Genomic DNA, 26,205 nt, shown 5'->3' on the forward strand with positions numbered 1-26,205 from the left:
GGGAATTAATATTTGCAGATTTGTCTAGACCTTCACCAACAAACTGTATTACTGACCTATGAAACGTAGCTTCATACCTCTATATCTTTCTTGGCATGCCTCTATACCAGGACTTACAAGGAAATAGTACAGCTGGCATCTGGACTTCCGGGATATTTTGTTTAGATCCAGAAATTTAGAATTCTTTTAGGCAAGTCCTGTCCTTTTATGGACTCATACCAAGCTTCAGGGATCTGCTAACTGTGAGAGTGTCTGCCATGTGAATTCAACAATGTGGATTAGCTGCAGTTTCTTCAGGTAACTACTGACCCATCTTAATGTTTGGTTGTCATGAGAAAATGGAAGCAAAAAGATAATTATTTAATTTTCAGATCAGAGGTAAGTAGGAAGGAAAAATAGTTATCTTGGTACCTAATAATAAAGTGGAGGAGTCTGCAAGGTGCCATTTTCCCTCTCAAAAGAAGTAGTTCCAAGCAATGCATAATAAATATGAGTGTGCCTGTGAAACTGATGAGAGCACTGTTGAAGTAATAAGGATACTCTTTGACTGTAAATTTGTTTCTCTCATGATTTCATTCTTTCACTTATAAATCACAGGATGTTTGTTATGTATTCTCTTACTTCAAGCACAAGTAGCTTATCAAATACTATATATAACATGCTTGTGAGCTGCCTGTGGTCTTTTCTGCATCTGAGGCTTAACATAAGAAATGTCAAAAGAAAAAATGCCTTACGTTAGCCTTAGGGCTAGAAATATTACAGGCTTTCAGTAATGATGTATGATCAGACTTATGCAAACATGATGAAAATATCTCAGTGGAATTTTGCTCAAAAATGTTTCCCTTATGGGAGAATCCTATGGAACTAATTAAGAATGAAACCAAGAGGATTCTATTGAATTTGTTCCAAAGAGCTACTGTATGTAGTAAAGATCAATTGCTCTTTTTGTAGAATTTTTTTTAAATCGTCCTTCAGAAGATGATGAATAATTATCTCTGCTAGCAAATCTCAGAGGCTGGTTTTAAAAATCTGGGCAAAAATTTCCCAGAGGAATTAACTTCTGCAGGTTTGTTCAATATGATCGTATTCTTTAGGACAGTTACTAATTTCTTTTGTTATACATTTGAGACTTGAATGTTTTCACATAGGCTAGCCAAACCTTGATGTAAAAGAGCCACATACTTTCAAAATTTTGATTCCTTCAAAAATCCCCTTCGTGTCTATACTTGAAAAATCCCCTCTACTATACTGTACCCAAAATATTGGCTGGGTAATAGCTAAGATGGCGATGAGCTACAATTTTTCTTAAATTTCTAAGAATTTCTAGTATATTCCAAAAATTGTTTGCATCCATCCCACTTAGTTGTCTGATATAACTCATGTTCTCTGTCCTCCTATCACAATTTTGCTTAGTCAGTTCAAATCTGTGCACAAGTATGAGAGATCTGTTAATTAGCCGTGTGATGGAAGTTTTGTGTAGGCCAGCTGATTTGTTCAGGCTGGTTCAAGTAGCTCTCCACAACACCATGTTGTGCCACGTAAACATAGCCGTAGAGCTAAGTCCTGGATTCCACGGGCCATCACATGTGAGCAGCAAAGCTGTTTTGACTGGCACAGAAGAGTATGAATGATAGTTAATGACAGCAACTCATTTTAAAATAGTTTCAGTGGGTAGAGTGGAGCCCAGGCCCAGTAGCATGAGTAACTATGTTTTAAAGAATATTTTGGTTTTAAACTATACAGAAAGATATCCCCGTGCTATGTCTAACCATTTCAAATTCTATGCACTTCATGATGCAAAAGTTTTATAGGGCAAAATCATTAGGTGTTTTCTGATGGTTAATAGTTCTTATCTGGAAACTCAGCAGTTGGATGGAGATGTTTAAGTAGTGGTAGCTCCTTGGGGAGCAGAAAGGGGGCTTTCCTGAGGCAGTCTATCCTGAAGGGTTAGCTTCTCTCCTACCATTATCTCCTGCCCGTTTTTCCCAACTGGTTCTATTCCTTTCCATTCTGTAGAACTTTTAAGATTTGCTGACTGTTAAGGATAAATTCCATGTGTCTTGTAAAACCTTCTTGATACAGCCTGATGTGGATAAAATACACTATTGGGGAACTTCTGTCAAGCTTTGCCACAGTGTAACTGGGACCGTGAACACCCTGTGTAGTCGTGTTCTGTTTCAGATTACGTATTTGGAAAGCTTAGGTAACGGTGGAGTTAACACTGAAGGTCTTAGAAAAGACAAGCTGAATGGAAGACTTAGTAGAATGAGGGACTTCTGGAATGAGTAGCATACTATCATTACAAGACTCAAACAATTGAGACTTGAAATATTCCTGGACTACCTGACTTACTGCTGTACAATGTGCAAAATAGGCTATGTCTTTGTAAAGTATTTATGTAGTCAAGGAGCGTGACTGGAGATACAGGTGATTTTTGTCTAATGAAAAATGAAGAATTCAAGCAGGCATGATCATAACAAATGTATGATAGAAGGAAGACAAAATTAGTCTCAGGTGCTAGAATTTGGTACACAATAATGAAGCTATTTAGAAACCGTGTACTTACAGAGTATGTCAGAAGATACTGGTCTTTGAGCCATTAAGGGTCAACAAACTCTCTACAAAACCAATAAAATAAGAATGCTTTGGGTCAAGTATTCCATTAAAGTAGAACATAAACCTTTCCTACGCTTGCAGACAAAACCAGTTAGATGTAACTCAGAGAAGACTCACTGTTTTTCTCACATTTGTGAAAGCTGAGTAACTGGAAGCAGACTTGGCATTTGAATAGCCTCTTCATGTAACTCCTTAAAAGTCAATCCTGTAAACCAGAACTGGACAAAATAAATGCACTTAGACAAGTGTCTGGTGCCTGCCAACCCTAATCAGGCAACATTGATCAGAGTCTTACACTGCACAGCACTAATTACCATACTTACACACCCAGTCCACATGTCACTTGCCTCACAGACCCTGCCATCATATTCTCCTTTTAACCAGCTTCTCCCTCTCCCTCCAGTCCCTCAGTATTCTACCTCCTTTATACTAGGACCTCTGTTTTTCTGTAAACTGCCACCTTTTCATACTAATACCTCTTTCTTTGTATGCTCCTATGGGCCCTAACCGTGATGATACTGAGGGGAAGTGTTCCACTGGACATTTGAGCTCAGAAATAAATTACTTCAAGGTAACTAGCTATTTTGTGATAACTTCCAGAGTGACAGCTTGTTAACGTAGTGCTTATACTCAGACATAAATCTAACCCCATTTTGAACATGCTCTGAAATAAGGGGAAATATCTGAAGCCAAAACTAAGGCTCACAGTATTTAGGGGGTCTTCCTGTGAACATTATCCCTGAGATGAGCACACTCTACTGCTTTCAGTTATGGCTAAACTTCCTCTCTAATGTAGAAAAGCAATTACTGTTGAGGATCTGATGAACCAGAGCTGCCTCCCCATCTGTAACTTGATTCTGTGTCAATTTGTAGCCTTTGCTATGAGTATATTTGTTAGAAAATACACAAGACATCTGTACTGTCCATGAAAGAACAGGCCAGGCCAATGTGCAGTCTGCTCACTGACCCGTGGCTGTGCAGCCACATGGCCAGAGAATGCTGCAGCACATTTGGCATATTTGGCAATGGACAGATGGTTAAAGCAGAGCCATTCAAATGAAGGTTCCTCAGTTGCACCTGGAAGTGCAAGGCAAGTTAGGACTTTCTCTTCTAATTAGCAAGTTTTATGCTACAGACTTGTAAAAAACTTTGAGTCTGAGAATAAGTGTGTATTTCAGTGCAGTATTTGTGGTCCTTTTGTCTAAGCCTGAAACAAGCTAAGTTCAATTTAAAGGAAAAAAAATCAATCTGTGAGGGAATTGTCATTCTAAAGAGCCACCTGATTCTGAGGTGGATGTACAGTGGAAACAAATGTTCTTCTCCATCCTGCTGACATTTCTAGGAATATAAATAGTTGTTCTGTTTGTCCTTCAGCACTTTATTGAACCAGGGCTTCAGAGCCTGGTTCACTTCGAATTCATGCTTAATGAAGCATAAGTTGTATTAATAGCAGCTAGTAAATCTAGATAGCTTAATAGAAATTTCAGCTCGACGCACAGTCTGACAATGGCTTAAGTAGCAAAGGCTGGCAAAGCCCAGTTGTGATGCACTCCAGAGATTTCAATTCAGTTCCTAATGACACTGCCCATGAATCACTGCCCACATAAGCAGAAGCCTGTTTCTGGATAAGAAAACCCCTTTACAAGAGCCAAAGGATGTTTCAACAGTATCAGTGAGGCACAATGCACAAGTACTTTCAGAGAAGCATACTACAGAATATGGAAGAAAAAATTCCAGCGAGTGTTAGAGGCCAGCCTGCCAGCTTTGAGAAGCTAGGAGAATATTTTTAACAGTCGGCTCTCCATTTCTGAGGATAATTGAGAGGCTTTGGTATCTTGGATACTCCAGGGACTTTTAGTATTTGTTGGGGAGAGCAATGCAAAAGCATAGAGAGGGGTAATGAAAAGCACCCCAAGGACTCTGAGTAGAGCTGATCCTTGTTTAGTGTAGACAGCAGTGAGTCTGATCTAATAAGCCGTGCAAAACACAAGATAAGTGTGTGCGGCATTGTACAGAGATACCCAGCCTGGCTTTACACCTAAACCAGCTCAGGCACAGCGGCCTTGACTCGCCTGAATTCTGTGCTCTGCAAATATATCTGCTCTGCTTCTTGGCAGACCATGGAGTTAGTGCACCTGCATTTATTTGGCAGCTCACCTGAGGTGCTAAGCCCTTTCCAATCCAGCTGCCTTTGCATCAAGCCATCTTGGGAGCTGCTTCACCTATGGCACTGTTTGTTCACAGATAAACCACTAACAGATAATCAAAGTTGATTGCACTTGTCAAGTCAGAGAGGCTAATGAGTGGCTTACATTCTCATCTCATCCTCTGTACCAAAAGATCCAAAATACTTCACAGAGTTAACTAATCAATATATAAAGTACATTACACAAACAACACGTGTATTGTTTCATCTAGTTATTGATCTTTGCTTGTTGACTGAATGAGAGCCTTAGTTTAAGGCTAGATATTTACTGAGAACTATGGGAGAAGAAAGGAAGAATAGTGTATAAAGAGACAAAAATTCTACTGATGTAGGTAAGCAGAATCTGATAATCCCAGTTGATACAGTGCCTAGTTTGGATTCTTTAGGTTTTTAAAGTCCAGAAGCCTAGTATCTTGCTTATGCAAGTTGTAAAAAAACCAGGAGCAAGTGTATTAATAGGTGAAATCTAGATAGTAAGGAAACACGATGAGTTCTGCCATTCGCAGAAGTTCATGAGGGATCTCATCAATGTGTATAACTATCTGAAGGGAGTGTATAAAGAACAGAGAGCCAGGCTCTTTGCAGTGGTGCCCAATGACAGGACAAGAGGTAGTGGGCACAGACTGTAGCACAGATTTCTGCTGAACATCAGGAAACACTGTTTTACTGTGAGGGTCATTGAACACTGGCACAGGCTGCCCAGAGATATTCAAAAGCCAACTGAATATGGTCCTGGAAAACCTGCTCTATGTGTAGGTGACCCTGCTTGAGCAGAGGGGTTGGTCAAAGCGACCTTCCAGACTCAACCATTCTATGATACATCATTAACACCACCATTACCTACACAGTCACAGATCAATAGTAAAATGGTTTAGCTTTTAAACTATAGTGTCTTAGCAGAGGTAGTAGGTAGCACTCATTTTGGGTCTTGAGGAATCTCTATATCTTATATAAATTTCTAGCTATGCCATGAATCTCTTGGTATAGTTTGATCAGGGATTTTTAGGCTTCCAAGGTTTTTTCCTGATGTCCAGTGATGCCCATATCACAATTCTCATTAACGTTATTGCAGTTAAAATTTCACCTTTTAGAAATCTCTTTTTTCTGAAGCAAATCGATATTTACTTTTTAAAAAGAAAAATCAGTGGTGTAAAAAAAATCTGTAATGAACATAATGCTTTTCTGTGTATAAATGTCACATAAATGCAAAGTCATCTCAGTTGTCACATGTGCTTCTTTAGTGTTGCTGTACTAACGTGTACCAGCCATGTCTCTTGCTCCGTGTATAGATTTTCACTGCAAGTGCAAATACTCCTGGTATAATTGAACACCCAATTGCTTTCCTTGACTGTGCATATGAGCAAAACCTGTTTACTTGAACATTACATCTGAGGACTGCGACTGAATGCTGAATAATTGTATTTTAAATCGTAGAAAATTTTTAGCTACTGTAACCTGATCTCCACAAAAATAAGTACAAAAGAGGACAGCAGTCCCTCTAAGACCCATTTTTTTCTGTGACTCCACAAAGGCCTGAGAAAGTGGAGAGTTTCCCAGTACAGAGGCCAGCTAGCAAAGCTACTTTTTAATCTATTATTGTTTTTAAAACCTGTATTAATAGTCATAACCAGTGTCCAAAGCAAGGCTGACTCTTGTTCCTCAGGACTTCAATGAGTCATTCCTTCTCTTTCCCCCCAAGATTCTGACTGAATCTTTTTTTTTTTTGTTTCTTCTTTCATGCTCTCTCATCCATCTCCACATTACAGTCATGTATTCACCACTGTTGCCTCTGATGGTCTGGTTGAAGGATTTGTAAGATCTGGTCGCTGGCCCTGAACCTTCCTCCATACAAGTGGTGGGATGGCAATGCTGAGGCTTAGTGTTTGTGCTTTTTTTTTCCTCCAATATTACTAGGCTTTCCAGGAAAGAACAGCTTGCCTGTCAGTGTATGTGCCTGGGTGTGTATCTGTCTAGTGGATATTGGTTTTCATCACACAAGTTTTCTGAAACAGCTGGTGAGTAAGGCTAATGTTTCTGGATTGGATGGTCAAATGATGGTCAAAATGGTTTTCAGAGGGTGATTACTCAATGTCTTGTGAAACCCAAACCACATTGAAAAGTCCCAAAATGCAACAAGTTCCAGAATCACTAAGTAGACATGTTTCAAAACCTAGCTAATTTCTTGATCTGTTACCCTTAAATGAAGACAGTAGTTAGAATTAATTTTCCCTGTGATTATTATTCTGCTTAGAATGGTGGTATTTACAAAATAGTACAATAATTGTCTGTGTCTTCACTGAAAATCAGCAAGCAAAAAAACTTGTGTGTATTCTAGTCTTTTGATATAGCATAAATAAATCTGATGCTTCCTTGCCTCAACAATTACTTTGGCTAAGTGCTTCAGCTTTGCCTTGGCATTTACTTAAGCAGCAGAGGACTAATATTCTGCAACAATATTCTCAGAAATAGGTCTCAGTTATTATTCTAAATGGGACTGAAAACAGCTATTTGGGACAAATGGCATTTATTTATTGTGAAAAGAAACCTAAAAATGACAATGCTGCCATTAAACTGGAGAAACATATGAGATACAGCCATTGAACTCAAACTTATGCTCATGCTAATTTCGGGAATTTCTACACTACTTTCCCACTTTCAAGTCTCTCACCAGCTGTATGGTTATTGTCTTCTAAATGTATGTACAATGGGAATGCAATGCTGATGACAGTTTTGTTCTTAGACGGAAGCTCTCATTCTTCCATTTTAGCTGTCTCTGGGAGTATTGTAGGTCTAATTTAAAAAAAAAAAAAAAGTTGTCGGATACTGCTAATCACTGGAAAGAGGCCTTGTCTGGTAGGAAGGTCACCTTGTCAGAGTGAAAGTAGTCATCGGCATTTAGATTTTACTTTTAAAGCATGATGTGCTAGAAGAAGAAGCTATGAGAATTGTGCATTTAGGAACTCTTTTTGCTGTTCTGCCTGCACCTCACTGCTTGTTATTCTGCTTGATTTTGTCATCTCCCACCCGTATTATATTCCTTCCAATTCTTGCTCGTGTAATACTGAGACCTCCAGTATATATTGTGGAATTCAGGACCATAAGTTTAATTACATAGATGAGAAAGTATTTCTAGTTTGTTAAATATTTTTAGGAAGTTTGTTTTGCCTCCTTATATGAAAAAAGACATTTCACTGACTGAAATGCTTTATTAATACTCATGTTAATATTCAGCAAGTGTAGAGCAGTTTATTTTAACAAATTTCTACAGGTCTCCTAGACCACTGTAGATCCGGTCCTAATGTTTATAAAATGAGAGATTTCTATGTTCTTGAGTAATCAATTATTTTTTAAAATATATTAACCTTTCCCTAATACATAAGGTTTGCCATATCTTTATGTATTTGTCATGTATTTAAGGAGAAAAATATTTTCAGTATAAATAATGAATTTCATTAGGTTTTGATTGTCACTACTGCAGTGATCTGCTTTCCCTGGACATAGCCTTTCACTTGTAGGCACATGGATGTCACAGTCAGATTCCGTCTGCAAATGAGCAGTGGGAGAACAGGATTTGCTTACAACAGTAATATTTATGATCTGCAGTAATCATATTAGGATAGTCATCTTGCTATATAAGTTTTTATGTAGGACTTAGCAGGAGCAGGGGTCACACCATAATTAGAAAAGCTAACTAGAACAGTTTTTTTAGTTCCATTTTATAGGTGCGGAAAGTGAAGTACAGAGGAGGATGAAGAGTCCTATGAAGATGACAGGCAAAAAGGGTAGTAAAAGAGTCTAGATTTGCGTATTTGAGGCTCATGTCTACCTGTTCTGCCATGCCGTTCCAGGTAGCATTTATAATTATCATTATTATTGTTATCCATTCTCTGTCGAATCATTCATGGGATTAAATCCAAGGGGCCTCCATGCTATAGTCTATAAAACACGCAGTACAAAAGACTACCCCCAAAACCTTACAAGATAAGTATTAAACAGGCCACAACAGGCATCTAAACATCAGACAATGGAGAGCAATGAGACAAAGCTGAGCAGCCTGATAAGGAGCCATCCTAAACCAGCAACTGTCTAACTAACCCTCTCCAAATTACATGAAACTATGGACAGTGTTTCCATAAAGAAGAACATGTGCTCTGAAATGACTGTCTGCATCCTGGAACACTCAGGGCAGGATACTCTGCAGGGTGGCTCAGACTTTTGGGACTGCAGATTAACAGCAAAATTTGTTTAAAATGTATGTAGAAAGGTATTGCAGAGTAAGCCCCTTCAAAATCTAGGTCGCCTATGGTTACTGAATTTTTAGTAAAAATATTTCTGGTGTCCTGAATATTTCTGGAAGCCTGAAAACATCCCTTTTTCTTCCTTCCTACCTCAATAACCATATATGATCAAGGAAAGACCTCACCACACCCAATTCAAAGTGGGAAGTAAATTGCACACCACATGGTCACATAGTGCTGTGCCTTTTCATGGAGGGCTCTGCGAAGCACATGCACAGGTATAGCAAGAGGGCAGCCATCATTTCATTAGTGTCAAACTTGAAGATACAAGAGATGAGTGTGTGACATGCAAGCAGATCTAAATGGTTTCTTGGATTACATTTTTGAAACTTCTATTCCCTACAGAATGGTTATTTCTATTTGGAATAATATTTTCACTTATGAGTGACAACAGATGAAAAATTAAGAAAACAGAAAGATTCTTTTACCTGCAGAAAGGCAGACTATGGATGTCACTACTGAGAGCTCCTCCAAGCATTTAATCTACAAAGAGATTTATTGAGTATTTGGTTCTTGCTGGAATTGCTAATAGTATAGCTAATTGAGATGGTGATTCCTTTTGTCATGGACATCTGCTTGAAGGAATGAGACAGAAATGTACTGCAGTTAGAAAATGTAGAAAGCTCTCAGATACCACAGTAAGGGGGAAGATATAAAAATGTATGTAAAATGAAGCAGTACCATCAATCCCTTCCATAAACTAAGCCAACCATCTCTTCAACAGAAAAATACTTTGCTTGTTCTAAAGATTTAACTGAGCTTGAGTCATCACCCTGATATTCTCAGCCTGAAACTCTCATCACCTCATTCCTGCATATCTTATGTGAAGACATAAACCTCATAAACAAGATCTGCAGTTCTTGCTTTCTTCAGTAAATGCCACGCTGAAAGACAGCAAGAACAGGATCCTTCCTTTACTTCTAAATTGCTGTGACCTTCACCCAGGCTTTTGAAAAAGCAGCTAGTACAGCTAGAAAGGGTTGAAAATAAAGCCCTGCTTACAAATTTTTAGTAGCCTCAGAAACATAGTTGACCTCTTTCACTAAATGTGAAAATGTTAAAGGTTTTCTCATATTTCTGTATGAACTCTGTTTTAAGGGTGATGTTTGCAATAATGTGCCTAAATATTTTCTTCCCCTCTTTATCCATGCCTGTGTTCAGGGAAGTTATAAAATTATACTTTTTTTTGAAAGGTCAGAATAGGAAGACATTTCAAACCCTCTAATTAAAAGCACAGAAAAACATCTCTTTTTCCTCATTCCAAGGTCTCTAGTGATTTTTGTGTCTCATACACATCTCTGTCAATGTCTCTTTGTAATGCTGTAAACCTTCCGGTACATGGCATTTTACATGGTCTTGGGAAATTTGGAGATTGCTGAGTGTTAAGTTTGTTTTACCAAAACCTTTTGCACAGATTTTTTTTTCTCTCTGAACTTCTGCACCAGTTTTTCTCATTTGTTGTTGTTTTCCTTTTTTCTTGTGAGCAGGTATTTCTGATTGAGGAGTTAGTGGGATTTGCTCAAGTCCCAGCTGAAAAATTTGCTCCCTCTAGGAACTTTCCTGCTGGAAGTTACTCTGATGCCCTTGGTGAGCTTTCCCCTAAGCCACTTTGTGCAGAAGCAGTCAGAGAAATTTAAGAACTGTCTGTGGTCTTGCATACTAGCCTGTCCCCTTTTGACGAAAAGCATCAGACTTATAACTTCTTGCTTGGGAAGAATGAGAGAAGAGGCAGAAAGACTGTGAGTACTGCTGATCTGGTCAGATAACATTGTTGAAGCTAGGAGAAAATATTTAGCCATTGCTTTAGTAAGGCTGCCACAGTGAGTATATGTGGTAGAAGGCAGCAAACATCAAAGACTCTAGATTCTGGGGCTAGTCTACATTCAGTGAATTTGTTGTAGTCAAGCTGTGATAACTAAATCACAACCTCTAGACCACTGAGCCTTTTGTTGACTGCTGTACTCTGCAGAATAATCTGCATCATGACAGGAAGGCAGATATAAATCTGTTTGTCCTAAATCTGTTCCTGCTTACGTTTCTGCATCTCATATATGTAACAGTGTATCATTTGACCAACTACAGCTTTTAAAAAACATTGAAATCTATGAACGCTTGTCTATACATGATCCATCAATATATGTCACAGAAGAGTTAAATGCTAGTTTCTGTTACTTATTATAATACCTGCTACTATTTTACCTTGCAGTTGACCTCGGGACTAGGACCAGCTTCTGGTGTCTTGTTTTCAGTGTGGTAAAGGACTGATGTTTAAACATTGTCATAGTACAAGCAATAACTTGCAAATAAATGAAAAGTTCATTTGTATCAATTAACTTTTAATTTCCAATATTTCTTCGAGTGTATCTCGTGTGGAACTAAGAAAAAAATGCTGAAGTTTTGTGCATCTCTGTTAGGAGGTTTTCTGCTTCCTAAATTGGGGAAGATTTAGCATAGTGTTTCACTACTTGAGATATCTTTTTAGAGAGACTAAACCGCTATGATTTGTTGGAGGTTTTCTAAAGCCAGGAAGTAAGATCGTGGAGGTCTTTAGAGAACCTGCAAAGACAACAAAGGCTTGCAATTATAAATAGAATGAAATAATGAATAGAAATTATTTCTATTCTTAAAATTGTAAGTAAAAATTATTGTCTGTTATATAATAAGAAATAATTCTTTGCAGAGAGATAATAGAAACTGTAAAGTTGCACTAGCTCATATTTTACTGATTTTTCAGAAGCTCTTCAAGAAACCTCTAAATCAAATATGTGACATTATGTTTTAGTTATTAGCAGACAATGCTTTCTAATATTTATTTACAAATAGTCACAAAGGGAGGAAGATTTTAGGGTGGAAAATTTTAGGTTCTTTTTCTAGAGCACCCATAATTCATTTGTTTTCTTTCCTTGAATCACCGCAATTTCATTGTGATTCATTAGGTCTAGACTCAGGACTTCTGTAAAGCCCATCCTAAATTATTGATAGGTGTTACAGACCTGGAAATTGCTAGAAACAAAACGCAAAGTCAAAACCTGCAGTGACTGGAATGTGTTTTGGGTCATTGCATAGTAGCCCTATATTTTGTATTAAGAGAGAGTGCCAGGAGTTAATGCTTACTCTGGTTGGAACTAATGTGTGATACCATTTTCTTTCTTTCTTTCCTCTTTTATTTTTTCTTTTAACTAATGACACACAAAAAAGTATAAACCCAGATTGCACTGAAAGGTGAGAGGAAAGGCAGGTAGGAATTGCTCTCTAAGGAGGGAAGGATAATTAGATTTAAAAACATTTATTTTTTTTTTCTATTAAGAAAACAGGCCTTGGATCTCTGCAAACTGATGAGGGGTCCAGCCTTGCTTGGGTGGTGCAGTCAGCACAGGCTGACAGGCTATCTATAACAGGAAAATCTTTGTCATTTGTTCAGGTATTGTGTAATCTTAGTCTTGCAGAAGAATGTCAAACTCTTCCTGTTTGAATTTGTTAACAAAAATCATCCTTGCTAATCTAGATCTTCTAGAGTTGGTGAGAAAGCTTCTGCCAGGAATGTGATAGGTAGGGTTAATCTTGTACTAAAGCAGCCAGAATGGAAGATTCTTCATAAGGTCCCTTCCATTTCTACCTGTCTAAATTGTATGATGCTTAGCCCTCCCAGTATTGCTGCTGAGCTACACCAAGGCTGGCTAATGAATCTGAATAGATTGCTAAGGCTGCAATGACTGGCTCCACTGTCTGGATGTGAGATGCAGGAAACAGGGACTTCTGTAAACCTGTAACACTACTCTGTAACCACAAAAAATCAGCATTAGGCTCACTGTCCCTTGTGTGTAGGATACAGGCAACATTCTCCCTGAGAGATTTTCCAAAACTCCAACCAGGATGCTATGCCACTAAGATCAGGAGCGCAAAGTCTAATGTTGCTTTCAATCCTTGTTCTGTTCAGTACAACTCTGCAAAGATTGGAGATGGTGATTTAGGTGTTCAGGTTAGGCTTTTGCCTTTCACTGAGACTTCTGAAGCGGGAGTTGGACCCTTCTGAAAATTCAAAAGAGCTGACTTACCTTAGCTGATGTTGGGTACTTAACTAAGTGTGGCTAATGAAATATATATGTGGAGTTTTTATTGTATTGTGACTTGTAAATCACACCTTATGTAATCAGTGTAACAGCTCATTAAAGAACTAGATTGAGTCCGAGGAGCTAATAAAGAGGGGAGCTCTAGATAGAGCAGAACACAAAAAGTCAGCTATGTTCCTATATGTGATGAGATCACATGTATCACATGTGCAGATGTAATCCATAGGCAGATGATTCAAAATTATGTTTTTCCCTTTGTACTATTTCACAGTTTATGTGTGTAATATACGGTGTAATCATCTCTTTAATCTTTCATCACCTTTTATCAGACCAAAATGAAGCGTGAAAATAGATGGCTATTAAATGTAGATACCAACAACTACTGTTCAGAGGGTTCCCTTTCACTTGCTTCCCTTTCTATATTCTCAGCAGCAGGAAGAAAAATTATGTAGGTGCTTTAAAACTGTACTGAGTCTTTTGACGCATGGCATGTTCCTCCCTAGGAGTTAGCAATAGAGTGGACAGATATAGACCAGACTCAACCTTTGCCACCAGAGGTGTTAGTGTTTAAGGGTTATTGTTCAGGAAATTAGAACATCCCAATAACCGGTGAAATAAAGATTACAGAACATTACCTTTTATGTGAAATTCTAAAATTATATTTATTGGCCAATTCACAGAAAGTGCCATAGTGACCACAAAAATGAACCTGGTTTTATACATGTACAGGTGTACAAGCCAAGTTTTAAAATAACAGATCTATTTCCATTATGCATTTAATCAATCCTGTGGAAAACATATGGCTATTACTGAATTTGAATTCATAAATGACTGTGCAAATTGACATGGCTTTTTAAAAATATACCACTATGCCATGGAAGGGGTTTTGTACAACTTATTCCCACTGTATGTGAAGTTACTTTTCACGTACTTTACTATGTGTCAAAATTTACTGTACATTTTCATAAAGAGAAGGTTGTTTTTTTAAAAAAAAGCCAACACAGCAGATTTGTATCTGTCTTCAAAAACCATTTTCGTTTCATATTCACCTTTTTAATTGCATATAGTAATTTAGTTCACCATTCTGCATAAATTGTATAGATTCACGCTTTCATAAATGCATTTAGCACCTGCAACAAGACATTTCAAGATGTAGTTTATGATTGTTTCACATATATATTAAGATATTTTATATTATGAGCATCTCTCCTGGACTGAAGAGTCTGTTGTTTTGAGACACACTTAAGGGGTCACAACCATTATGGAATATGTTTATTTGAATCCCATCTGGTACATTTTTTATTATCAATAGAAGCGGCCACAACTACACAGAGACTGGACTGCTAGGAAACAATCCCAAAATACATGCTACCAACTGCAGTTACTGCTCCTCAGCAGGAACTAATGCACCAACATGGAAGCAAATCTGGGAAATGATGAACTGTGTGTGAGACATTCTACATTTTTGCAGGCAGATGAAGTATCGCTTTTACTGTCAAGCTATGATGAAATTTGAAATAGAATTGTCCCAGCCAATTAGAGCTCAGAGCTGTTACATTCAACATGATGAGATTATTTCTCAGCTCTTCAAAATCCTACTCTCTCAATAACATTTAAGATATTTCATAACTATATGGTTAATTATAACTAGAAACAACCCCTTCCACCAAACTCCAGCAATATGCAGGGTGAATGTCTGATTCCTGATATGCTGCTCATCATAACTTAAATCATGTTTTACAGTTCCCTGCTCAGGAATTCCTCTTCCCCTTTGTGTTGAAACCTTACCTTGCAAGGCTTGATCATCTCCCCACTTAGTCTATTAGACTTAAGTTACTCTTCATGCAATTATTACTCTTTATGCAATGGCTCATTTTGGAAGGGTGGGCAGAGAAGTGACAGGAAGCTATGACGACAGGTTTTTTAGAAAATGGAAAGATATTTCCACTAGCTTTTCTCATCCATTGTATTAGCCAATGCCAAGGTAGTCATCTTTGTTTGATCATGTGACCTAAAACCACTGATGGCAACTTGTCATTCTCTACAATATTATTTGTACAATGTTAGTTGAGACCTGTTAGGGACAGAGATGTGCTAAGGGAAGTGTATAGTGTCGTTAAGTCAACACTGGAAGGCTTAGTGTGCCTGCTGTCTCCCTTTATATTAATCCTTTTAGACAGAGCAAATGAGGAAGACAGTTTTATTTCACTTGGGTCTTAGTGATGCAGTGGGCCTTCGAGCACATGGATTTCAGTTTTGGTTTGGCTTTCAGGTACTGAAGGATGGGGTAGAAGAAAATACATCAATTAAAAGACCCAAGCTGACTTTGTACATCTTTCCTGTTGGCCTGTGTAATCAGGCTTCTGAGCCAGAGAACAGAGGTTTGCTTCAGGCATGCTTGAAAACTAACCATATAGTCATCATGCCAGTCAGAGAATGTAAATGCATTACAAATTTGCAATATACCGTTAGGCATGGCAGTACTCAGAAAAGTTGGCACAATTCTGTTTCTTTGCAGCAGTTAACATATAGCTAGAATATACTTGTTTTAGAAAGTAAGTGCATTGTACCAATGAGATTCGAGGAGAAACAGCATATACTAATCTGTCTTAAAGGAATGTATTGTTAATAGTTACTGTTTAGTGTAGGGACACTTAAAAGCATAGACACATGAATGACATGTCTATTTTCAAACTAATGATGACAATCTAAATTTTAACAAATTACTACTTCGTGTTATTGTTTGGTTGGCTCCAATGTTATGTTTATTGGTTGGCTTTGTTAAATCATACTGACATAAAAGACACTGGCAAATTCATATTATATGAGAAATTATCCATAGATTACAGCAAAAATTTTTTAAAAAATCAAGTTTCAATATAAATGTATTGTTTAACCTTTGACAGCCTACACAGTGACACACACCAACACAGAGCACTTTAACAGAGTGAAGTGACCAGGACTAATTTAAGGAAATACCAGTTTCTTTAGTTTGTGTATTAATGACATTTCATGAAAAGGTAAGAAATGTGAGACTAAAGGAATGAATCGGGAGGAGGAGGGATTCATAGCTTCTCTAATAAATGCCCAAAGGCAACAAAACTGATAACTATCTAAAAATATTCAAAGGATATAAATCATGCTTAGGGGAATCATTTAGGGTGGTGCAAAACGGTATAACTGGCACTAATGAGATAAAAATTACAAAAAGGGTTATTTAAATTCATTATCAGAAAATGGTGAATTCTAATAGAGTCTAGAATAATCTCTGAGGGGAAGCAGTAAAAGCCCCAGGCTTCGAAACATTTAAGTAGGTGGAAACACCCCCTCCCCTAACACTAGAAAATATATCCCAGAGAACAATTCTGCACTGTTAGCGTAACACTCTACTGGTACTACTCTTTCTTTCTGTCTACTAGTCTTTATTTCTAGGATTTAATGAGTCTAGCAGCAACTTCTAAACACACTGAAGTTTAGATGAAAACAGTTATTAGGAATCCTAACCACAGTGTATATTACTCTGCAAAGCAGTAACCCACTGTGGTATATCTTTCCATCCCTGTTGTGATGACCCTTTGAACAGAACTGCCTGTTAATCACAATCAAGTGTTTACTCAAGATTCTGGTGGTGCAGTATTTACAGCAGAATGTAAAACATATTTTGAGATGTACTTACAGTCTTTGGATCATTTTGTGGAGGATCTAACAATAAATATGCCAGTGGTTCATTCTGAGAGCAGAGGTAATAGCTTCAGCTCTCAGAATTGTCCAGGGATGATTGTTATCCTTGAGAATTTTTTGTATCTCATGTATTTTCAAAAATCAAGATTTGTAACTGTGTGGTCACTTAGGAAATTGGATCATTACAAAAAGTTTACTTATGGGCCTTTGCAACATGGTATACAGTCTTTCTTGGGTGTTCCTAGTGCCTGATCCAACCTATGGAGTATAAAGGTCGTAGAAAATCTCTGAAACTAATCAACACAGTTGTCTGTGTGCAAAACTTCTGTTTCTTACCTCAAATTAAAATGTGTGGTAACTGTACCATTAAATTTGAGTCACTACAGACAAAATGTTTTGGCCCAAATCACCATGGGCCTGCCTTGGCTGTAAAGCATTTCCTGCTTAATGCATGCACAGGGTAGCAACATTCATCATGGTCCTGCTCCCTTCCCAGCTCTGCTGGAGGTAGTGTAACTATAACTAATGAAGCGGCTATGGACAGCAGCAACCATGCTAAATAACTTCAGGTTCTAGTTCATCACCACAACAACCACCTCCATGCTGGGAATGATCAGGTGGTTTTTTTGTATACAAATATATATATGTATACACACACATATGTGCACATGCATATACACACAGTCATCTTGGAACCTTTCAACATCCTGTATTCGTTTTCCTTCTTGTTGAGTCTGTTAGCTGTCAGTTCTGGACATGAAAATAGCATGTCTTCATTTTCTTACTTTTTGACACTGAAACTTTTAATGTCTCTTGTTTCTAGAAGATTAAATTTCAGGGTTTTTCACATCAGCTGGAAACCTTAACTCTTTCTGTTTGTTACTCATGCATTATTCTACCTTCCTGTTCATTCTTTCCTAAATAATAATTCAATTTTCTAAAAGAACTGGCTGCAGTTGATCCATTCCACTTTCCAAAGGGCATATCCAGTTAAAACAACCATCCACCTTCTCATCTACATGTGTGCATATTAAGCAGATTGTAAGCAAGAAATCATTGCCAATTTCAGTACTGGTTTGAAATGTCATTGTAGTCACAGACTTTGTCGGGGTTATCTGATCAAGTCTTTTGTATCTTTTCGTATATTTAGGGGAGGCAGGAGTAGAAAGAGAAAAGACATTGTAATTTTAACAGTTTCTTTGGTTTTGTTTTCTTTAGGATATCCTGAAAACTTCAGCCAAAAATTATTTTATGGGTTTATACACCTAAAGGAACCTGAAAGAAGAACTTTATATCCAGTTAGGAAGTTAAATGCCTCTGAAAACCCAGAATTCTGTCTAGATTTATACAAAAAGAATAGGTAGGGCAGCAGAAAGGCCTTTTACTCCCATGAAATTTTCTGGGTTTCTAAAGTGTGAGGATAGAATATGATTGTAAAACCTTTGTCCCCCATTTGGAGACAGCTTCTCTTTGCATTTGGCAGGCTTTATGCACCTTGCCTAGTGAAAGCTGCACTCTTTTTATCGTACAATGTACTTAACTGGGAAAAAATTTCTTCTGCTTCTTTGTTCTCAGTACATGTATAAATACTGACAATACACAGTCCTGTAGCTTCAACAGCTGATGAATGCACAATTTCCACACGAGTTAGAGTTGAAAATAGGAATGAGGGCTTTTTCTGAACTCTGTTTTAAATGTTTGTAATGTTTCAAACTATTGTGAGTGTTTCTTCATAGGCAATAACTAATGAAAGAAGAGCTCAAAGTTCTTGACTGTAACCAGTGTCATTCATTTTGTGTGTGTATAGGCTGCTCTACAGTGGAGTAAGTAGAGCTGCAACAGAATTACTGAATCGTAACACCACCAAGCTCTTTGACAGTCATTTTCATCTACGGGGTGCACAGTACTTTGTGAAGGATGTCAGTATCATTATTCTTATTTACAAGCAGAGAAATGTAAACTGTAACTGACAAACCACTGCTGATACCTACTCAAAAGGCAGCAAAATGCCTTTAGGGAAAAAGGGTACCTGATCTGGTAACTGCCTTTTCATCACCAGGAATGAAGTTATGAACATACAAAACCTCCTGGATTTATTTTATTGTGTTAAGCTTCAATAATGTGGCTTAAATTGTTTATTATTTAAAAATTCTCTGTTAGACAGAGGTTTATGAAATGAAAGCCCTTGCTTCCCTTTCACTTTTGCTTTGTTTGAGCATTGTGAATTTTTATTTTATGATCATGTCTTCTTTAAGGAAATAAAACACAACCCAAAAACCCATACCAGACTTGTACCTTGTTACTCATACAAAGGTAATGAAGAATAATTACCTTCTGAGATATCGCTGGAGTAATTTTCCTGATAGATTTAGCAGAATTATTTCTTGAGACTGGGTGTGTTAACAGAGTATGTGTTTTACTCTGGTGTAGCTTTACTAGTCATCTTTCAGACCTATTTTTATTCTCCACTGTAATAAAAAATAATCTGGATTCTAGGAGAGACAAACCAGGAAAAAACCCCAACCAAACAACAAAACACCCTAGTGCTAAAGCAAACAGATTGATCACTGAATACACTTTCTTGTGTTGGTTCACCTAAAACTATCACCTCCTTCACTGGGAATCTGAAACATGTAGCATTAAGGGACCTGATACATTTGAGTTTACAACACTCCCCACACTGCTCGTTATGTTATTTTTTGGTTTTGTTTTTTTTTTAAAAGCATTTGACCCAAATGTACAAAGATTGTCCAGGTATGCTGTTTGCTTCTGGGTGCCGTACAAAGTATTTATATTATACTGCAAAGTGTTGCATGGTTTGGCCATCATAAGCACGGGAGTGTTGGTTTTTTTGGCACCATCTAGATCTTTGAGGGACAAGGGTGGCTGTCGGTCTCATGGCTGTTTGGAGTGGAACTTTTACACTATGAGGTTTGCAGACTCCGTGGGCAGTGAGGATGTGACATGAACAAAGCTGGTCATCTTTCTCAGCTTAGACTGAAGAGGCAGAAACCTAACATTATATGGTTGGTGATGCTGGTTGAAACATGAGGAAGATCATATTTATATAGCGCAGTGTTACATACAGTTAACAGTAATATCTTTAGTCATTTCAAAGGTCTTCAACTGTCCTTTTTTTTTTATTTATTTCTATCTCCTCCTTACATTTGCCCAACTGGTGTATGAGAACTGCCTTAAGCAGATATTAAGTAAAGGTCAGCAGTTACGGGGATCATCCAGAGGTGCATTAATCCCAAAGTTTATGGTCAAAAGTAAGAGACACATCAATATGAGGCTACTGAACATCCAGGTTTCCCCAAATATTTCCACTTTTTTGTTCAGTAATTTTATCAGGGCAGAAACAGAGCTCATTGGCCATTTGTCTGTGATTTCCAGCTAGCCAGCAAGATGACTAGCATCTGACAGAGATTTTAAAGAGCCATAAATTGGCCCATTTTTAAGGGCACAGATGCTATATACTTTGATTCCAGCATTTCCAGATAGTCTCAGAGCAACTCTAGATGTGCTGCAGCTGCATAAGACAAGAGATGTATTTCCAATCTGGTTAATATATTTTTTTTATATATATATACACACACATACATACAATGTTACTTAATTTGTATGTATACAAACTATTATATATAGGCAATATAATGGATCAATTTGGGTATGTTTTTTCAAAATTCTGCTCATATCGCTGTTACTTCTCAGTCTGGCAACTGTCAATATTTGTCAAAAATTTTATTTCATGAAATTGGTTTTTGTCAACACCAGGATTTAATCAAAAACCAAATATCTAAGTATATTTAAAACACCTTTTACAAGATGTGACACCTTTATTTTTCTGCCAGATGAGATGTTCTCTTGCTGTTAACCTATTGGTGCTTTTTAAGACTAGTTCAGAAATAGTATACAGCATATATCCAGCTACTTTCCATAGAGGTGAAGCAAATTTGACCCCCCAAAATTAGGATGCTAGTCATAATGTCAGACACCAAGATTTTTAACACTTGGCTCCTTTGCCTACTGCTAGATTCCTGGAAATTGTTTATATGGAAATTGCATTTTGCTATGAGGTTTTATTGTAATTTTCAATAAGTGTACAAAAAATGGTGGGGATATACTGGTATTGAGATATTTAATCTAGTCAGCATGTGTGAATTAAGGGAACAGGAGACTTTTCTGAAGCCCTGGAGATGTTCTCACAGTTTAATTTCCTCTCCCTAAGTATCCATATGCTTTTGCAAACATCCTTAACTTTGGTATTATAATGTATATTTCAGGATACCAGCAGCAGCTTCATGGGTCCTTCACACCAGACCTTTACCTGCTGTCACCTCAGTGAAGCCTTTCATTCTCATCTTCTGCTAAGTATGGATGGTGGTGGAGATGGAGTGGTGCATGTGCTGGCACCAAAATTTCCAGAAGAGGAAGTGTTGTATCCCAACCTGCTGGGATCCCCACCAGGTAAAACCATTAGAGCTGCCTCTCAGGTTACAGGTCAGGGAAACAGACAGTTGAGACACAAACTAGGTGCAGGGCTCAAAAGTCAAGTAAGAGGTGCTGAACTACCCTCTGACCAGCCCTTAACCTGGGGCTACTAATGTCCCATGGCATTTTTTTCAGCTCAGGGTCAGGCAGGACAGCTTCTGCAATGGAGACAGTGGATTTCATCCCTGCTAAAGGAACTTTATAACCCTCTGAGTCTTTCTGAGTCTCATTTTCTTCCTGAATGAAGTAGGGATGGTGCACATGCTCACAGCAAGTCCAGCACCGCAACACACCAGAAAGGGAAATCAACTGCACCTTCCCATTAGCCCTTGGTGAGGGAGATCATCAGTTAAAAAGAAGTCGAGCCACCACTGCAGGATACTATCGCCTGTTTGAATGAACAAATAACAACATTTTATTTCAATTAGTATTAAAGATGTCATGAACCCTACATGTCTATTTCTAATTTGAACTGGTGTCAGCCAATGCAGTAAATATTGAGATTAATCTCAACAACTGTGCATTTTAAGGTTTACTTGCAAAGATAAAATACCTGTGGAGGTGGTAGAAGTGAAAAAGAAATGTGAGCTATTGATTACAAAAAGCAACAACTTAGTTATATTAATTCAGGTAACAGTGTATCACTGTCTTGAATTTGGATTTCCCAGTCTTAGTTAAGAATTTAAAAAATTTAAAGGCATTCATTGAATTGATGTCATTTTAGACCTCTGGCATCACAGATTCCTGATGTCAGGTACTACACGTTCCCCTTCAGAGGTGTTTTTTGGATGCACTTTTTATTGCTACTGCAGAAAAGCCACCCTTATTTATGTGTCTTCATAGCTCAACCCTGCAACTGGGCTAAGGATAAACATTACATCTTAAAGAACCAGATACTGCAGTTGCCATTTCAGAGGTTGCAGCATAAACTCTTTTTTCAGAGAGGAAAGGAGAGATTTCTGGCTTTTGATTAGGGGAAAAAAAAATGGGGCTTGTATGTATGCACGTATGTGTATGTTCTGGTTTGGTTTTAAGCAAGTAGTTTACATCAAAAAAGAATTCATGGAGGGGAGGCAATATTACAATTATTTCAGAAAAAGTGATATTTCTATGTTGTTCTACTAATAGGCTTTTGCTCATGAAGCCATTGCTGTTAGCTTCTATACAAATATACTAATTCTAAACTTCATTTTGTGAAGAAGTATCTCATTCTCACTAACATTTTGTGAAAAGGATTTTTCTGTTTATTTGAATGAAAAATGCTGAATAATGCACGCCAATGAGTAATCTAAAATAAGTACAGTCATACATTTTAGTTTGCTGAGTATCTTGTTGCAAACGAAATCTTAGTGATAACACACACATGCCTGTATTACTTTACTTAGGTTTAAAAATGTAGGTTTATTTACAGTAGAGAAAATACTTTGTTTGCTTCTTGTGTAATGTACCAGCATGACCTGAAAAGATTTGCTTCCAGTAACAAAAAGATAAAAATCTATTAGATGGAGAAACACACTGATGATGACATGAGCATATAAAAGAATTAAAGGCTGTCAGTAAGGTTGTAAATTGCTGTTTTCAAGTTGCCCAAATGTTTGCTGCAATAACAACAATAATAATCAGGAATAACAGAAACTTTAAAAATAATTTAAGTCAAGTTTTAAATCTGAAATTGACTTTTAAATATCTACTTCTAATTTTAAATCTTATTTTTTTTCTGAGCAGAAAGCTTTGCTGATATATGCCGATAACAAGGATCATGAAGAGCCTGCTTCATGTCACTAACACAAATTAATGCTAGGAAGTAATTTAGGATACTAGGATGCTAGAAAATGATCTAACATAAAATTTCTGTTCAAGATATTCAGAAATTTTAAAATTATTTTTTTATTAAACAGATTTTGGCTGATTTTACAGTCTTTATTCTTGCAGATAAATTGTATGTATGTGGGCTTGATTCTGCAAATATTCTTGTAAGTTTAATACATGTGAGAGACCAGAAAACTAATAAAACAGGACTGCTTATATAAGAAAATGTCTATATTGCCAGTCTTCATTGCCAGAGCATGAAGAGCTCTAATTTTAAAATTAATTTAGAGTTTTTTTCATTTACTTTCTAGTTATTAAACTACAAGGTCTAGTTGCTGTCAATCTTTCCCTGCCACTATCAGATGCAGAAACTGGAATTAAAAGAACCCCCAAACCCACAATATATCCTCTATATTCCAAGACGTTCAGGAGCTGCTAAAAATTTAGTATTGAGGGAGGTGGATATACTCAAGATTACTCAAGTTACTCTTTGCAATATCAACACTACCATTGATGAGTGCTCAGGAAGGTCCTGTTGTGGCAAGACTGCTTGCTTCTCTGGGAGACAGGAAAAGAGAAAGTAGCTCATTTTAAACAGCAAATTACAAAAGCAAAAGTTAATGATGAAATTGTAAAGAAAATGAAGTACGTTTAGAAAAAAAAACAGACAAGCCACTAGGCAGCATTCACTTGCATGCCATTTTGGTTTTTTACGCATTAGAGCAGTTAGTTATCCTAGTAAGTGCTGCATCATTTGGTACGCAGAGCATTTGAAGATGCAACAATAATTAAGGGGACAAAAAACACACCACACAGACTTATCAACACATTGTACATAGCTTTGCTTTTTTTTTTTTTTCTTTTTTTCCCTTTTTAAACAGTGTTTAAGAAAAATATGCTGTGTTACCATAACAAACTAAAGTACTCTCTCAACCTCTTAAGAGTTTAGTTTTTGTTTTCACTTCTTTTGGTTCCAGATATAGGTTTTATTTGTTCTTGTTCTACTTTATAAAACCCTTTCTTAACATTAATGGCTTCAGGAAGAAGAAATAAGGGAGAAGTATGAGCACAAAAGAGAGCTGACAGTTGTGTATGTTGTTACTTTCTCTTGTGCCACTCGTAGGTGGGTCGGGGTACAGAAGAAATAGGGCATAATGTTTTATAGAATACAGTCAGACAGGAATTCCAGCTGGCATTCACTAAAGCAAAAGGGAACATTTTCCTCATGTAAAATCGTTTTTTAAATCCCAACCATACATAGCTATGGAATAATGGGGTCACTTATTTTCCACCACTTCAGTAAGATACTGCAGCAAGCTAATGATTTTACAAGACAGACAGTTTAAAGCATTGATTTGCTGCAAATTGCTCAATCCATAACTAATGAGCAGCTCTACAGGTTTTCAGTAAATCAATCCTATTAGAATTTACAGTTTGCATAAGATCATATTACTCAATCTGTGGACACAGAATGATTTTTTTTTTTTTTGTAACCTCCAGCAGCCCCTTGTTGCTGTTTTTTTAAACTCTTTTCTGTGGGTGGGTTGGATAAAATCCCTGTCTTGAGGGTTCTGACAGCATGCCTGAAAAATACACTGAACAATTCTACACAGGCACACGTGCATCCCGTGTCAAGTCCTAGATATATTCCCTTGTCGAAGAAAGACAGTTAACATCCAAGAAGGCAGGACAAGACGACAAATGGAATTCAGTCTCTGTCACCTGTAGCACTAAAACTCTGCCCCAATTTGAAGGTGGATTATGTTTTACACCTGCAAGAGTGTGAAGTCAAATGGCAACTGTTATTTGGACCCACACAAGTAATTCTTCATAACAAGCTGAAATCTCTCCTGTATGAAAAATCTAGCAAAGGCAAAAACCTCTATGGATTGAGTGACAGGACTTTTGTCACATTCTGCAGTATAGAAACAGGAAATTGCGAACTACGCTTGCTAACAGATCAAGTTCTAGATTACTTCATTACGAGTGATGCCTGTATGTTTGTACCATGTTTTCTCCGGGCTTTGTAAGAAAAGGGTCGGTTCTATCATTATCAATTACTACAGCAAGATCATTTTAGGCAAAACGGTTACAGGCAAGCAGAAGTTCAAATCCTGTCAGTGAATTCATAGACTCTGAAAAAACACTGTAGTGGTTGTTACAAAAGAGCAATGTGGCTGGAGGGCTGTTAGTACGGGAGTGTTGAATCATCCCACTCCAACTGCTCTTGCCTGGTGGCATTCTGTTTGTCTCCCTTTTGGACAATCACTTCCTCTTCTTCCTCCTCCTCCTCCTCCTCTTCACTTTCATCTGATTCAGCACTGGTTGTGTCTTCCTCTTCATCTTCTATGTCTTCTTCCTCACTCTCTTCTTCTGTCTGGTGAGGCTTTTCGTATTTCTACAGTACATTTAAAGAAATGGAAGAGAGACAGTAGAAGAAAAGTACCTTCTTGCTAGCCAGCGGCCATGAGAATGTATTTATTCCACATTTAGAAATGCTAACATGCTGGGAAAATCTGCTTTCCATCATTATGTGACTACTGGGCGTCAAATAGGATACGAATATGATACAGCTCAGAAGGAGCCAGAGGGGTACAGAGCCCTGGTTGAGAAAGCAGTGCTAGGTTAACGGTTGGACTTGATGATCTTGAAGGTCTCTTCCAACCTAAACGATTCTATAATTCTATTCTATGATTCTATGAATTCAGTAGCAAATATTCAGAAACTACTGTAACAAGAACAGAATGTCAATAAGCAATATATTTGTTAGTCAAGCTGCCAAAAATGTTTCTTTAAATTGCTGATCATTTCCTCTCCTTTAGTGTGTTAGTGCTTACATTAAAAAGTTAAAACCAAAGTAACTATATCATATTGCGTACCTAGGGTGCAAATATGGATGGAGAGAGGAAGTGATGTTGTGCCCAACACCATCCTATTTAGTAATTATATATCACAACAAATATTAAATGCTCAATTATATACTATCATGGTGTGCAGACCTGAAAACTGAGATGGAGTCCTGAGTGTACAT

The 26,205-nt window shown here is 37.4% G+C and overlaps 1 protein-coding gene across 1 annotated transcript in view; it reads right to left on the reverse strand.

Annotated features, from left to right (window-relative positions):
* Window positions 1-13,826: 13,826 nt before the first annotated feature.
* The window catches only part of CLSTN2 (calsyntenin 2), a 397,862-nt gene continuing 385,483 nt past the window's right edge, over window positions 13,827-26,205 (reverse strand). Inside the window, exon 17 of the mRNA XM_074877726.1 lies at window positions 13,827-25,572. Within this exon, the coding sequence (XP_074733827.1) occupies window positions 25,363-25,572 (210 nt within the window). The 3' untranslated portion in view covers window positions 13,827-25,362. The remainder of the gene's footprint in view (window positions 25,573-26,205) is intronic.

This window comes from Strix uralensis, chromosome 9 (assembly GCF_047716275.1).
Source record: "Strix uralensis isolate ZFMK-TIS-50842 chromosome 9, bStrUra1, whole genome shotgun sequence".
Taxonomy (NCBI): domain Eukaryota; kingdom Metazoa; phylum Chordata; class Aves; order Strigiformes; family Strigidae; genus Strix; species Strix uralensis.